Source organism: Cephus cinctus, unplaced genomic scaffold (genome assembly GCF_000341935.2).
Source record: "Cephus cinctus unplaced genomic scaffold, Ccin1 Ccin1_scaffold0464, whole genome shotgun sequence".
NCBI lineage: Eukaryota > Metazoa > Arthropoda > Insecta > Hymenoptera > Cephidae > Cephus > Cephus cinctus.
The window spans coordinates 33185-50508 of NW_014333140.1; the positions used below are offsets into that span (position 1 = coordinate 33185).

General features: G+C 45.8%; 2 protein-coding genes across 4 annotated transcripts in view; both read right to left on the bottom strand.

Moving 5' to 3' along the window:
- The window catches only part of LOC107268087 (protein sprouty), a gene marked incomplete at its 5' end in the record, with an annotated part of 19453 nt that extends 19039 nt beyond the window's left edge, over window positions 1-414 (bottom strand). Inside the window, one exon of the mRNA XM_015740475.2 lies at window positions 129-414. Coding sequence (XP_015595961.2) covers window positions 129-414 — 286 coding nt within the window. The remainder of the gene's footprint in view (window positions 1-128) is intronic.
- A 7255-nt stretch (window positions 415-7669) lies between these two features.
- The window catches only part of LOC107268069 (eukaryotic translation initiation factor 5B), a 50682-nt gene continuing 41027 nt past the window's right edge, over window positions 7670-17324 (bottom strand). For all 3 annotated transcript variants that reach the window (XM_025085347.1, XM_015740437.2, XM_025085348.1), the window contains one exon: window positions 7670-8703. In XM_025085347.1, the coding sequence (XP_024941115.1) occupies window positions 8596-8703 (108 nt within the window). In that variant the 3' untranslated portion in view covers window positions 7670-8595. The remainder of the gene's footprint in view (window positions 8704-17324) is intronic.

The following is a 17324-nucleotide window of genomic DNA, read 5'->3' on the forward strand; positions in this document are numbered from 1 at the left end:
CTGTAGGGGGGGGGAGGGGGGGCAGCTGGATGGGGATGACGGGCTCGTGTAATTTTCCATAGGGATCGATCGAGGGTGGTATCGATAACATGTGGACATAAAACAAAAATAAAATTAATAGGACTCACCGTTTCGACTTGGGGGCCGCGGAGGCGCAGGGTACTGGGGCGGCGTAAGCGGCGGCGGCGGGGGCGGTGCTAGTTTCTGCGTCTGATGTGTCAGGGCAGGATGATGATGTCCGGTTGATGAGCCTGGCGAGGCCGTGGAGGAGAGTCTTCCTAGGTTGGAGGAAGTCGAGCAGTCTAGGTTCCTGATGGTCGCGGCGACGTTAAGGTTGTTGGGGGGCCAGGGTGGGCGCCGCGGGGGCAGCGCCGGGGGCGGGGGGCAGTCCAAGGTATCCACACTTCCACACTTTTAATCCACCTTCCACACCGAATGTCCTCACTCCACCACCACGTGATTCTCGTTGCTTCGATAGTTCCTCGGATCCTTTCGCCTTAGCTTCTTCGTGAATTAATAATCAGGAAGAATCCTCCCCTTCGATCAGGAGGATCGTGGGGGAACACTCTCTATTCCCGGTCTGATCGATCGATCGATTAATTATCCAATGACGATCCCGATGTAATTGATATTATCGATATCCTCTTCTCGACTGGACGCAACACACACTGCTCTTGATCACTGTATAAAATACCGTCGCCTATGTTGATACTCAACGAGCGACAGTCGCCCGACTGAGCCAGCGACTATCGAAAGTTAGGTATTCAGTGTTTTTGTAACACCTCGTAGAGGAAGGGGGGGGGTATGAAGTGTCGAGGGAGGCAAAGGATGTGGATAAGGGCGCGGATGTGGGATGCAGCGGCGACAAGCTCAGAGGGAGAGGCAGCAGAGGCGATAGGGTCGGGGCACGTCGTCGTCGTCGTCGTCGTCGGCGTCGGCGTCGGCTGTGGCGGCAGGGCTGGATCGCGTAGGCCGGCCGCCAGTAAACAGACTCCTTCATTCACTGCTTATTTTATACGGGCGGCCCCTACGACCACGGAAATAGCCTCGCCGCGTCCTTCTCTATCGGCTGGTAGCGCCGTAACCTCCCACTCTCTCGCACTCATGCACCATTCGTGTACTTGGCGTATTCGTGTCACGCGCGCACAACTACCTCCTTCTCCTTCTACTTCTTGGCGACGACAACGACGACCACGGCGACGACGACAACGACGACGACCACCACCGCCACGAGGAGGAGGAAGAGGAGGTACTAGACACCTTCACGAGAGCGAACAGCATTACACGCACTACTCCCCAGGTGCATATACGTTTTATCCTTTTGCGCAAGAGCCTATAGACTCTGGGCTTTATTTGCAAGGACCCAGGTAGATTATCCTTAATTATTCGCCTTTTTCCTCAGTGTTATTCAACGAAAGGTTATCATCTTATCGCTCTTGGTATTCGATTTACGCCTGATGCTTCCAACGATCCTTGATCCTTGAAGCGATCCTCGCAGGACTCGCGAGATCCTCTCATGGGTTCAGGATTACTGGATGAGCAGTCGAGTATCCTGTTGCTCCTGGAACTTCTGCGTGTCCTACAGAACATCAAGATCCTCGTGTGACGACAAGTATTGCCAGTGCGACATGCTGTCTCCTTGGTGCGGATGTCGCGACTCCTGACAATCTTTCACTGCACTTCGATCAAGCCGATTAGAGTACAGAGAACCTTAACTCTCTTGTCCTCGCTGATCGGCGAATCCTGGTGCTGTTGTAGAATACGGGGATGCCTTTATCAAGTATTCTTCGCGTAGCCACTGCGACAGTGGTGTAGCAACCGAAGTAGGGACTCTCTCAGAGAGTAAGAGAGAGAGAGAGAGAGAGAGAGAGAGAGAGAGAGAAAGAGGGAGAGAGAGTAGATGAAGAAAGAAGGGAGAGAGAAGTTCCGTCGGCGAGAAGTTCAGCTGGCCTCGGCGGCCATGTCGGCGTAGCTCGTGCACAAGCGAGGCCAGGCGTGGATCCGTACGACTACGGGCCACCGGCCGAACCACTCACTGTACTACTCTTAATACTCAACACACAACTCTGTCTGCTGCTCTCTCCTCGATATTTCCCGTACCATCAGCTTCTAAACGTACCCTTTGACTTCCTCACTGGTACAGAAAAATCACTCTATATAGGTATCACTCACTGTCCACTTTCGGCCAGACGTAATAAAACTGGCCCAGCCAGCCAGTTATTAGGCTACCAGCAGTAGCAGCAGCAGCAACAGCAAGAAACAGGCTCCCAGCCAGAGGGATAGTTTCACGTTATGTGCCTCTCTACGCTTCAAGTACGACCAGCGTTACTGGTAACTCCCAGTGGAGGCGGGTGCTACACACTCCCCAGCTCCCGGGGACGGACACCACGTTTATTAAACAATTCTACGAGGGAACACCGCGGATGCTTTCACACCGGTATATCCTAGGGTACGCTCGAGTTCCTGACATAACTCTCGTAGTGGCGCGCACGGCTCTTCGCTCTTATACACTGTCTTACTCGCGGCGGGTCCCACTCGATTCTGAGCGTTCCGAGGCCGGCTGCGCTCGCCGAGGAGCTCGCTCCGTGCTCGCTCTTTTCCGTGGGTGGGCGTCTCTGCGCATGCGTCATCCCCTCCAACGCTTCCCTATTCTCACTCTGTCGAGTGGCTGGCCTCCTCTCCTCGCTGCGCTCGCCTCACGATCTCCCTTCGTCGCACTGTACTCCGGGACCCTCGGCCAGACGTGATACTTCATTCATGCTCGTATTGTGCGACCAGTAGCGGATCCATTGGCGCAGGCACCCGCTCCTCGATATTTATTTTCCTTGAGCAGGTCTGTGGGACGCTGAGGAGGTGGGTCCAGGAGTCGTTTCATTATCCGGGGGATAGGCTGACATTCTTTCTAGTGTTCTACCGATGCAATGGGTCGCTATCTACCTTTCACAACCTGGACAAGATTTTCAACGATGACTCTAGGTTCACGAAGACCTCGGGACGGTACTGTCTTACGGGTCTACGAGCTCCCACACATCGGGGGTTCTCGGTCCGCTTCGTAAAAGTCCGTCGACTACATCCTCTTTCATCCTCATCGGAAACAAATGGCCGTCCTCGTCTCTCGGTCTTATGCTGGACCTGGAGACAGGAGGAGGTTCCTTAAACTCTTCTTATTCTCGTACTATCTTTCTACGACTGTATGAACCTTCTCGACATCCTGGATTTAGTTGATTCGGAGCGCTACCGGTTATTCACTCTTTCCAAGTACCAAGCTGTATCTGTTCATTGTAGACCTAGTCTTACACAACAGGAAGTATCCGTCTGATCTAGATCTATGACGCGCTCTACTTTATACCGATGAAAATGAAAATTTCCTAGCACGGAATTGAAATCGCAGCCATGGCACGAATTAAAACGGCCCCAGTGTCACGTGGCTGGTTGTCAGTTTCCCTGGAACTCTGTCAATAGGACAGCAACGTGGCTTTGGGGCCAAGAGTAGCCAGATACATATAAATCTAAATTTAGAGGGGAAAATCAGCGACCCGTAGCCAATTGGGCGTAATTCATTGCCCGCGGACGTTGACAAAATTCTTATAAATATACATATAATTTACAAGACCAGTAACCAACCCAAGCAAGCACTGCCATCGGCCGACGTGATATACACATACATATATAAAAAAAATAACAAGAAGAAAAAAGAAACGTAACGCATTGTATTCCAGCAATATAAAAAGAAGAGACGTACAAAGAACGGTAACAACTCAAAATAAAAAGATGAGAGAAGTGTCTGCGTTAACGCGTGAAAAATGTTTCCTCAATCTCTGTGGAAGTGAGCGCGTAGGGCTCCATCCTGATTAGCAGGACGCGCGCCCGTTTTATACGCTTAAACGGCGCTAGTCGCGTTAACGGCGTAATACGGCTATTTAAAGAATGACCACTTGAACTAATAAGGCGACACGTACAACTATAATTAGCATATAGGAGGGCAGCCCCTCTTGCCCCGCGTTTGGGAAGACGCTCAAGGTCTTCAGAAGTTATTGGGTTACGTTTGGGCTTAGAAAAATTCGATCCCACGTTCAGCACACCTGAAGTCCCTCTTCCACGTGAACCTCTGTTTCTCCAGTGGCCTTTACTCCCTGGTACGTCCCTCAGGATGCATCACCACGCTCACCGGAAGTAGCATTGAAGAGATAAGTCCTCTGCGACCCCATTGTTACACTCTGACTAATACTTTTCTTTCTCGACTACCAGAGTCAACAGCCGTCACCAGGAAACTCTGGGACTAGTCATCCTCAGGATGAGTACTCTTTTTCGGATGAACTGCTGAACCGGACACATACACGTGCTTCTGTGCCTCGCGTGGAATAACATTTTGGAATTCCAAGTTCCTGTGGTCCGTAACTCCGGTCTGACGCCATTAATGCTCCATCCCCGTGAGAGTCATCCTCTATTCCTGAAACCGGGGAGATCGAGCACTTCCAAGAGTTCACGTTGACGCAATCCTCTTCGCCTAGCTTCAACAGTCTCTCGCCAGTCAGCCTCTTCTGACAATTGGTCATTAGTCGTGGAGTAACGTATCTGGATCGTTTCTCATCCGGATGAAAAATGTTTGCGCTAAAAAGAAAGAAAAAAAGAGAAAAAATAGAATACACAGAAACCGCATGCGTAACGTCGTACTAATAAAGAAAAAGATGACTCCACTCCGCAACGTAAGAATAGAAGGAACCAGAGAACAGGCTGGCATGCGAATCGCGTGCGGTAGACCCGTTCCAGGGGAGGATATCCGGTGCGGAAACGCTTCCCGTCGACACCCACCCGAGTCGAGGAAACCGAGCGACTGCATTTCCGTTAAGCGCACCCAAAAGGCACGAGTCCGTTTCCTGGTCGAATGTTCCCCACGTGTCCTGCTCTCCTTTCCCTCTGCCACTGGAACTGTCAGCTCTACAAGAAACAAGAGAACGACAAAGAGATAAATAAAGAAGAGCAAAAAGAGACCGACCAGAAGACAACTCGTGAAGAGGAGTATGTCCGGGTTCATAAATTTCATAGCAGAGATATACTCAATTAAAATATATACAGTAAACAAAATGAATAAACTATATCCAAGCCAATCCCCCTTCCTAGATTCTTACTGCCTCTACCAGGAGTGTCCTCGCACTCGGCAATTGCGAGGTTAAGTGCTTAATTAACTTTTACACCAGTAAGAATTCTCTCTCTCTCTCTCTCCCATACACACAGACAATATCCCTAAACACAGCGACTCTCCATAAAAACAAGAAAATTTCGAGAAACGAAAGTCAGCAAGTCAGCATGTTAATCGTCGTATATTCTCACACGTAATACGTGTATCCTTCAAACGACCGTATGTTATACATTGAGGAAAAATTCTTGAGTTAATGATCTAAACAAGCTGTTAGATATTGCACAATTCATCCATATCCTTCCTATAGCTAATAATCCATTGACAGTCATCCTTAATCGCATGCACATATATAGTAATGCACATGTAGAATATTATCAACGAAAAATACAAGAATCTTTTTTCTCACAGTTTCTATGTAGTCTCGTATGTACGTATAAGACTCCTATCTACCACATATGCGTCACGTATGCGCGCGAGGACAACCTGCGGATATATGAATGGCTCGAAATGACGTGCATTCATTGAGTGCGGCCTGGCGTGCCGTCTCGGCGCTCGACTCTCAAGCAAGGACGTGACATATTTCTGCTTGGAGAACTCCCAGCAAAGGATTCGAGTGGCCGCGCGGTATCCTCGCATTCCTTCCCACTCTCTCTCTCTCTCTCTCTCTCTCTCTCTCTCTCTCTCTCTCTCTCTCTTCTATCCTGCTTACATCTCAACAATCAAAGAACCAGACTGTTACCATCCATTCATCATTCCCCATTAACCATATACCCGAAGGTTAAGACACAAGTCACAAAGAAAAATTCACTGACGTCACACGCATATAATTAAGCTACTCCCATTTCAACTTCATTCATAATCCGTATGGATTTATTTTTTTTTTTTCTTTTGCAATTCTTCTCTCAAAATTCTCTCCGACTCGAGAAGAACTTCCATCTGTTACTAGATTCAAGATAATTATTATATATATATATATATATATATATATATATATATATAGAGAGAGAGAGAGAGAGAGAGACGCTCGTTACCAGTCGTATTGGTAAATCGTTTATACAGCTTATGTAAGTAGTTAGAAGAGAACTCTGTGCGTCCATTGAGGCGTCCCGACGCCGCTTCATTCATGGAAACTCCCTCGGGCGTCCACAGTCTCTCCCACCCAGCTTCATCCCCCAGAGACTTTGGGATTCGCTCAGAGTATTCTGCGATCAATAGGTGAGACCATATTTCCCCACCCGAACTTACCAGTTGACTCTCTTATAGAGTCTGTAGGGCAGCTGCTGTTTTAAGGGATGATCCTTAGACTTGATCTCTCTGGATGCTGGATGAAATCCGAATTGAAGTCTGGACGTACAGGAGAGATGGAGAATAGGCACTGGGTTACTGCCTCTGGAGGGTACTTGGAGAATCTGATGGCGGCGTTAATAGCGCTAGGTCGATGCAGTGCTCGTTATCAGGGACACTTGATGAGTCAGGTGATTGACCTCAGGGTTCCGTTTGATAAGCGTGGATCAATCCTCAAGGTACAGTAATAGGTAGGTAAATCGATATTGGTTCTGACACTACCGATACTGGTATAGTCTGTATATAATAATTTACTAGATATATATATATATATATACACACCGTTATGTATTCACGATATATTTTCCAAATGAGGATCCTCACTCTAGCCGAAAGCATCCTTTGGGATTTTCCATATTATCTTTTCCTCTTCTCTCCTTTCCCCAAAAAGTCATACCACCGTTCAAGGTTAACTTTCCTGTGGAATAATTTCACAGTCGCACCAGGAAGTGTACCTAATGGAGTGCAACGAAGAGCGACGATAAGGAGATCCTTGTTATTCATCCATGAAATAAAAATAAATAAATAATCCTTGGAAATTTCCGTACATTTTGTATTTTCCATTAGCAATTACCAACCTCGATGAATTTTAAAAAATTTCCTTCGCCCTGACTCTCCACCGTCGTATCCATACAGTACGCTTATCTCCATACGTCCATATCAATAATATTTCGCAAATAAAAAATATTTAGAGAAATTTCATTCGTATTTATTCCTCGTAACTCCGTACGCATTCGACTCTTATAAAGTGCTTAGACATAAAAAACACATATCTCTCGCGACGCATCTTACGCACTCTAATTCAGTTATGCTTTAGGTTAGGTTAGATATAATCCTATGGGATTTCATCCTTATCTATATGATTCAGTTATCCTTGCAACAGAGAATATGCATATGAATATCTCGGGGCGTGTCTTGTCCTCACATCTCTCTCTCTCTCTCTCTCTCTCTCTCTCTCTCTCTCTCTCTCTCTTTGAGTATTCGAAATTCCGCTACGTATTAATACAACATCCAACGTGTCGGTGCGGTTGCGGTTCTCCTGTCAGCCGGATATTTAGTCCCAGTTTCATTTCCGTTAAATTTGCTCCTACGCCACTGCGGAACCCGATAGTCAGTGTTAACATTAAAAAATCCATCTGACATCTTTACATCTTATGACGATTAAGATCCGTCATTGATTCTTTCCCTCGCACTTTCTATCCCTCTCACTCCAATTATCCCACTCCCATTAATCAACGTCAGTATGCGTGTATAATTGTATGAATAATATTATGTATAATATGTATAATTATTTATTGATCCGCGCGCGTACGTCTGGTACAATCGATTGAGAAGACCAGACCGGATGTGAGGTCACGCGGCAAAGCTATACTTTCAATAAAACGTCCGCCTATACTATGTTCAACATAGCTCGGCCGCGGGTCATACGGGACTTGCAGCTACCTAGTATATATCCTATTAACAAAACGTTCTCTCTCTTTCGAGGGAGAGAGAGAGAGAGAGAGAGAAGTAAAATTAAAGGAAGAACAAGAACTAAGTATTGTACGTATATACGACGAGTGTCGAGAATCGAGGTGAATTACAAGTTTTTTCTTTTTTTAAATAAAGAATCGCTACCCGTTTTATCGCACTGAAACGCCCCTGCCCTCATTATCAAATAGACCATTCGCAATAATTCCAAAGAATTTAAGTTCTGCCTTCGATTTACATTTTTCTTTTTGTTTTTTATAATTTGACCAAAGGACTCAACGCAATTATTATAAATGGCTAAACGATAGTTTTTATATCAAACATTAATTGAATGATACGTACGACAGTATCGAATGTCCTTAATTAAGCACGTTTAAATCCTCCCCCCCCCCACGCTCTCTACTCCCTCTTAATTAATCATATCTATACGAAATAGATCCCAAGTAATTCATTCGTAGAATAGTCTTCTTCGTTTCTCTCTTCCTCCGTGTCCATCCCGTCCTTCGAATATTTTCCATAGAAACGCATTACGCCGCGCATGCGCGCCAATCCCAGAATGAAAAAAAACCACCACGTGGAAGATGGCCGCCTCTCTTCCGTCACGACGCCTCCTCTGCAGTATGGCCGACCTTCGTATTCCTTTAAAGGATCTGGAAGAGCTTCTTCAGTTCCACCATTAGCTGCCAGTCGGTCTTCACGAGATCGTCCCTGAAATATTCCTTGCAGGCGTCTATGCTCTGTCTGCTGATCTGTAACACAGAGGGCACGTACGAGTTTAGCGGAATCAGGAGATAAAAAGTGAATCAACGAGTGAATTAATGAATGAAGGTGGGAGCCAGTGCTGGAAACACGTGGTGGAGTAGGCAGTGACGAAAGGGAGCGAAGAGCAGGAAACTTCCAGTAGAGGCTGTTTCAAGCGAGCAGATTAGACTTTCCGTTTCCTGTCTGTGGGCGTCACGTGGTCGGGACGCCGGGCGTCTATCGATCGCAAAGCTCAGCTACGTGCTGAAGTCCATTCATGATTTTCGAAGCGGAGGGCGGCAACCCTGTATGTGTTACAACCCCCTTGCGAGGAGGCTGGCACGAGTAGGGGAAGCGAGAGAGAGAGAGAAAATGTGAAAAATATATATATATATATATATATATATATATATATAAAGTAAAGCAAGTCCTTGTGCCATTAAGAAAATGACCACCCCGAGTTGTGACGTTCCGTTATGAAGTAAGAGAAGCCATTACTTATATGGCCCATTCAAAAATTCCTCGAGCCCCCCCCCTCCCTCCTCCACGTCGAATTTATGGAAAAGTCGAACAGGTCAACTTCTAGTCGGGAAAGGGACACGTGTTTTTGCGAGAAACAAGGAAAAGAGAACAAAGCTAAGCACATGGCACAGATTGAAGAATACGTTACAAAGGTCCCTAATTGACAGCCGTCACTTTCTTTTTGCATTTTACGTGTTTATAAATAAATATATATATATATATATACCATATAAATATATATTATACGCATTTTTGAGGTTATGAATGAAACACACTAAGCGTTCGATTATTCAATAGGTTCGCAAGACGAGCTTGAAAATTCGTCACTTCCGTTTCCGTTGACTCAACCCCCAACTGACTTCCCATCATCCCCCATTCACAATCGTAGCAGTGTGTATAGCACGTTAGGCATTCATTGAAGGAACTCGGCGACTGACGACGCGACGTACGAAATGGCGGTTTATTCAGAAGGGAAAAGAAAAAGGAACCCTTGAATGAGCTCTGCGCACAGGGGTTACACCGCAATCCCAAGGACTATTCAGGATCGAGGAAAATATTAGCAGGGGTTGAGGAGTCTCCCGAAGGTGGGGCCTGCTGAGGCGCTTTTGCTTTTGCCGTTAAAAATACACGACCCGTCGACGCCGGAAGTCAAGTCCCACGAACACGAAAGGAAGTCGGTACTCGTTGAAGGGTTGCCAGACGTCAAATGGGGTGGAATTCATTTTTCTTTCTTCATTTCTCAACTCCTCCGTCTAAACTCTCTTTTATGTCCTACCCTATTCTTCACCGATCTCTCCCCGCACCCCGTGTCGCCCTAAGTCTACCCCCCTTTCATCAATAAACACACCCCCTCGGGAATCCAGCCGCCAGGTAAAACCTATAGGGGTCGTTCAATAATCGCAAGGCCCAAAAACCCTTGCGCTTGGTGACGCAATAAAAAATTTTTTTTTTTTTTCAAAATAAAAACCAGATCTCGCTCTTGGCACAATATGGGGCTGACGAACGAGACTGCAAATACACACGAAACCCAAAAGGCCGGTTATCCTGTTTTGGAGAGTCCTGTAGGAATTTAGGAGGATCAAATTGTTCGAGGGTTCAACAAAAAGGACAGGTGGGATGCGTCCTGGTGGCTTAATTAAGGCTACCTCACGCGGCCGGGGTTCGCATCGCAGGATTTTGGGACCCAGGACAAAGGGACCACCTTTTACTTCTCTCCATGTCCGTCCGTCCATTACCTATTTTAATACCGACCGTCGGTCTAGATTTCGAAAAATTATTTTTAAATTTCAAATCATCTTGACAGCCCTCAAAGTGTCACATGCATCGACAATTTTTTTTAATTTTAAATTCTAGGGACTTTTTTGTTTAGTACTCTCACTCATATCCGCCCTGCATCCGTGCTACGAGGCCATTCAGAATTTTTTTTTGTTATCCTTACAGCAAATCCTCGACAGGATATCCACTGTGTGCACACGCTCGGGATACTCAAGGATTTATCCCAAGGAAAATACGCGGCAGGGAAAAGCGGATTTTCTATGTCTAAGTCAGCGGACCGACGGAAACCATACAAACTAACGTTTGTGATATTTCCAGTATTTCTTTTCTCTTTTCGTTATGCCACATTCCAAAGGCAGGATAAACAAGGACAAAAGTATACAAGTCGCTAAGGATGTCCCTTGGAAAATATTTCGTAAAAAAAAAAGTCACTAAAGTCCGTACAAATTATAAAGTCCAATTCATAAGCCACGTAACTCGTACAGACTATAAAATTCTTTCAACGTAATACCCTCTCGATCACTGAGCTTCTGTAGCGACTTCTCGAGGCCGCACGCTATTTTTAAAGACGCACACTTACGTTCGCGATATCACAATATTATCGTCTTATCAGTACATTATCTTTGCATCACGCAAGACACTGTGTAAACACGAGAGCCGAACTAGTCATGAATGAGAAGACATTCTCTGGATATTCATTCACAATAAAAAGCAATGAGAGGCAAGTCGAATGCTCGTTTCGGGGTATAAAAAAAAAAAAAAAAAAGAGAGAGACAGAAATAACACTAGTCGAGGCAGTAAAATTAAGAAAATTTTTCGTGAATTCTAGCCACCAGAATTTTCAGGGTAGGGGGGTTGGGGTTGGGGGGTGGAGGTTCCTGTTGACGAGGAGGAAAACACGAGGGTAGAAAATTCATGGTGGTAATTTAACGAATGGTTGGTACCATTGACAAGGAACGGTAACGTTACGCCGTACAACTGTTTCCGCCCCCTACCGGAAGTCCCCTTTCATTCATGGATCGGTCACAATGGTAGTTTTACACAGCTATTGAGGACAGCTCCCGCCTCTTTCATCTCTTTCTCTCTTTCCTTCATATATTATTCTGTTTGACCAAGACTCTCCGCCATATTTGTACACATTTGACAGTATCGATATTTCTCTCGATTTACGTATTGCCGTAGGCTCACTTCCGGTCGCCATGAAACTCGTTGTATATCCTCCTGTAAATCGATATAAAAAATGATAAAAGAACGAAGAAAAAAAGAAAGAATTTCGCATCACAGGCAAAAGAGACGCTTCCGGTCACCTAAGAGTCTCCCGTTACGCGCGCAGGCGTTAATCCAGCAGTGAAAGAGGTATAAAAATAAGAAGGAAAAAAATGTAAGAGAGGAAGCAAAAGATTTCGTTAAGAATATAAAAATGAAAAAAAAAAAGAAATTTTTGCACTCTAAGAGAAAAACGTAGTTCCTATTTGGATTTGGTCACGGTTCAATAAGTGGTTTTGAGGTTATGAAAAAAAATAAAAAAAAATAAAAAAAAGGAGCCAAGTTAGTATGCAAAGGTTATGTCTTGAAAGAGGAAGATGCACATCCGGCGACCACCTGTCTACCGTCTTCCGGCGTGTTCTACGCCACTTCCGCTCTTACTTGGAACTCTACCGGCACGGGTTGGAGTCTTCACTCACTCCCCCTCCCTCCCCCCTCCAACCGACAATTATCTCTTCCCCGCCACCCCCTCTTCTAGCACTCTCGATATGCTAATTAATTAGTCGTCTGCATGCACTGACCATACGAGACTCCTTGACTAGAATATACAATAAGGCAGAACGGTGCACGTATGTGGCAATAGCCATTGTCAGAGAACAGCCGAACGGCCAGTCCCAAAAATTATCAGGCGACTTCCTGTTCCTCTACCAGTCTATTTCTACAGGTCTGCTTCGCAACTTCATCAAGGAGGGCACCCTGCGCGGAATTTAAATTGTCCAATCAATTCGCACCTAAAGAAGACCTCCGAATCCGACCTGAATCCAGGTGACTCAACTCGAAGGAGCCACCGGAGTCACGAGCCAAGTAAGTCGGTCTCCTTGGAAACGGATCTACGTCATGAGTGACCCGATGACCTAATTTTCATGCCCAAGGACCAGGGGAGATCCTCCCTTGGGAACGGAGCCCAGACGACCTCGTCGATAGGAGGCTCGGAGCTTTGCCGGATGCAAAATAAGTGTAAAGAGGAGTAAACGGATGAAGCGTCGCTTTGAAGATTCTCTATTGGATGAGAGTAGGTGGACGATGGTGGGAGAGAGGAGAATGAGTTTTCTCCAAGTTCCCAAAGTGTGTCGGGGGGAGGGGGGGGGGCGTTTTCATTGAACGCCACCTCTGACCTAGTTTCCATACAGTTCGTTGCTAAGGGATTGCATGACGCACGGGGATTCATCCCCCAGGCTGACACTACTACATCCAGATCCCCAGCATACCCTAGACCACCCCTGGGCATCGAACCCTAGACCAAGCATACGAGAGGGGCTAAGGGTGCCTCGTGGCTGTTCAAAGTTAGGGGATGTTTTTCACAGCAATGAGACAGAGGATACGCGGACAGGGGATGAAATGCGAAGGATCATCCTCGAACGAGACCAAGAACGAGTCGTGAAGATCCGTTGAGTAGAAGCGGCTACCCCTCCGAGTGACCCGGTTTACGACCTCAATGAAATTTCAGGATCCAGCCAATGGGTTCTCGGTGAGGGGATACGGATCTCCCACCCTGGGTATACCAAAGTATCGAACGTGGACTTGGGTGACCTAGTTCCGCGGGGGTGGGGTTAGAGAAATTCAATCGGAACTAGGGTGAACCATCCCTTAGCTCAATGGAAGTTCTCCCCTCTCACTGTAACCGGGTGTGGCCCGTTTCCTCCCTTCCTTTCATTCACCCAGTGTGTACCCGAAGACCTCCGTCAATCCCTCCCCCCCTAGTGAAAAAATGTCAGCGAAATTTTGTTTACGTCATCCCCGATCACCCTTATCTCAGACAATGCAAAGACAAAAGAGTAAACCCAAACGATAGCCAATGTGGAAGAAAAGTAATGAAGACGAAATGCACTGCACATCGGGCATTACGCGATAAGGCTGAATAACTCGTGGAAAAACTCAAGTGAGAAAATACGCAGCTGTTATCAGCAGAAAAGACGTTACGGTCCCTATCGCCTCTTATCAGTCGCCTACGACAACGTATTAACGAAGATTGGCAATGGCATAAAGATAACGTCGAGAGTATTCTCAATGAAACTGGATCGAGAAAACACGTTTCGGGCCAAGGAGAGAAACAATAAAAAAAGACAATAATTATTCCATCTTCGACGCACTTTCCTCAACCTACACCTATACAGAGAGCCAGACGACGTATTCTCAGCGATGATAGCAGTGGGAGCAGCACGAAAGAAAAAGTCTAATGGAAGTCCGTAGGCGTATCAGGGGGTGCAGCCCGAAATTCAATCAGTCTAAAAGAGAAGCCACGTCTCTCCTCGTGTAAGGTTGGCATTACGTTTGTCAGGAGCAAACAGTGCCTACACGCCCCCCAATGAGCATTACCCTGTCTCTCCTGTCTCCAGTTTCCAGGAGGGTGCTTGTCTCTCGACTTCCTGCCGATACGGTCCTAACCTGCTGTACGTATACAGTCACCGAGTATTAACGATAACGAATAAACGATAAACGTTCGCAGTCACTGAGTAACCCTGTGCTACAGTCACACCTTAAGGGTGTGTCAAACTCGTTAGTAGAATTGCTCATAGGCGGAGACGAAACGAGCAATCGATCGAGAGCGGATGCGTGGAATAAAAATGGCGTATTTCTCGAATGGCATTACTGCTTAAAAGATACGATAGCCTTGTCCCTCACTCCCTCTCTCGCTTTTAAGAATATACATGTATATATACTTGACGTTCATCATCTCGAGTTTCTTTTCCGTCATCCATCTCGATTACGTGATCGCAACCGGAATACATCCGACACGTGGTTCAGTCGTAGGCATGACGTCAGACGTCAAGAGAACGTTCAGATGTATAGAATAACGTCATATCCGCTTCCTGGTTGCTTCTTTCTTCTGGTATCGTTTACTTTTTGCTTCTTTCATTAAATTCACAAAAAAAAGGGTGTCGCAAAAAAAGGAAGCAAAGTGCAATAACGCAAACTACCGAATTTCCCTGTGGTGCGTTTACAAGTTACGTGTGAGTGCGTCTTAAATATTAGTCTCTCTCTCTCTCTCTCTCTCTCTCTCTCTCTATCACGTTGACCTAGCATCTCTCCCTATCCGAGAGTATAAGGACGTGGCGCGGCACACGTGCTGGACACTTGAATCATATTCGTATTCCTGTGAACGTTCTGCGCCACGAGGAGGAGGACGGTGCCGGTGACGAAAGAGAAGCGTAAAGAAAGACGGAAGAAGAAAGAGAAGAAGAGGGGATAAAAACATAGGAAAAAAGAGACAACAACAGGAGCTTCGGGAAGAACAAGAGAAGAGGATGTTGAACGAGAACTGGCAAAGCAGAAGCAGAGCGTTTTGTAGGAATCGTTGCCGAGTGTAAGGAGAGTGAGTGTGTGTGAGAGAGAGAGAGAGAGAGAGAGAGAGAGAGAGAGAGAGAGATACAAAAGAAAAAAAAAAGAATAATAGAAGGAGAATATTCAATAACGACGCAATTGAACGACGTGGATCCGTATCGTGGAATCTCAATGTAATATCGTCATCTTTTCCAAGTATTCCTGATGCCGAGATGCGTACGTGCGCGTGCGCATGATTATCAATGTAATAAAACAATATCAAGTGTACGATTGACAGTTCCGCAGAAGTACCTTTTTTCATCTCGACAATCGAAAACAACAACACGACCTATTCATTATTTACTATACCGCTCGATGACGATTCTCAGTCGCTGTATGCAAATCACGGCGGCCATTGGGATTCGCAAGAAAATCCAATAATAATTCGATACGAGCAACGATACTCGCGGTTCGCCATATAGAAGTCGATGAATGGTCTCGGCTATTCGATGAAGTTTTGACGCAATCGGCACATAGACTCGATCTCGTTCCATATGTATTTACAATCGTATACAGGGTGTACACCGTATCAACAGTATAACCCACGAGCACGGATTACAATACAGATCAAAAAAAGTTTCTCCTCCATTAAACGAATGAATAATCGAAATTCGACGACGATCGACCACCGTGAATATTTTTCATCTTTCCATGGATTACTTGCAATTCAAAGCGACAATAAAGAAAAAGTTGTTCAAACTACTCGTGGATATCAAAACGACTCTGGTACACCCTGTATATTTCTTGTCCCCACCATCGCCACCGCAACTGCTCACCACCGCTCTCAGTCACTCGATCATTCATTGCTGCACTCGAGACGTATTTCGAGGCCACATGGTGGTCACCAATAAAATCTTATGAATCATGAATCTCTCTCTTTGGCTGCCGCGAGATCAGCTACCGTTTCTGTCTCTATCTATCTGGTCCATTCATTCGTACAAGCCTTTGCCTATCTGGACACACAGCTTCCTGGCTACTTGATACGGTAAATCAATAAAACCCGTACTCTGCCTTATATTATAGACAGCCAGCACGATACGTAACGATCGATCCCAAACTACCATGAACGACTTTTCACGCAGTTTCGTAGAGCCCGTCGAGGTTGAGTAGGTCTGCGAGGGTGACAGAGGGGAGGAGAGGAGAGAAGAGCAAAGGCGTGGGCGTACGAGAAATCAGTGAGGCAGGATGAATGAACCAGGCGAGTATAGAGCCAATGAATGAATGGATGAACGAAGGAAGGAAGGAATGAACGGCAAACTGATGAATGAGTCGATACCGAGGCCACATGTCGACTCACAAACCGTGTGTATACATATATATGCATATATATACATACGATACAAGTATAATATTGGCATAAGTTTACCTGAATTTACTATATAACGTCCTCGCACGTTTTTACCGCGATTAGACAAATAACGATGCGTCACCGTTACACTCATTCAATAACAATACCGTTCATTCATATATACCATCCATACTCTACACTTTACCATAATATTTACTATAGGCTACAGTACGCGGCGTCCTAACATGGTATTCCATACTGTTCATTGATATACCTGCAATGTGTACCTCGATATATCGGGTGTCTGATATTAATTTTAAAAAATTCTCATAAAGCAGGTACAGTAAGGATACTTGACGGGTGTCACGTAGCAAGAATACAGGATCGCCAGGACACCACTGTGCGCGTCATAAGTTCAGGCGAGGACACGCGTTAGGTAAATCCACATAACGGAGCTTTATCCTGTATAACTGTTTCTACATCTATATACGTATGCACGAGTACAACAGTCGAGAAAGACAGAACAGAACGCAACGCACGCGTAACGTTGCTCGGGCAGCTTTCTAATCCAATAAGCCTGGCGAATCCGATAGCGTTATTTTCTAAAGGCCGCTACTTTACGCGCGTGCGGTCGCTCTCGTAATTATCTTGGCGCGCTTATCTTATCTCTATATCAAACGGTAAGTACAAGCTCTCCTATCACGTGTCACGTGGTCTACGTCAAATGCGTCTCTGGCAAAGATCACACTCTGGAAATTGCATTCCGCGTGACATAAAAAGGCTGATTTTCAATGTGACTATAACGTCATGTTAACTAATTGAAATAAACAGCTGGATACGTTCTTTTCATTTGTTTCTCGAGTGGTGTCCAATTAATTGGATTTTTTATGTGAAATAGAGAGGGAGGAAGGGAGGGAGGGAGAGAGGGAGAGAGAGAGAGAGAGAGAGAGAGAGAGA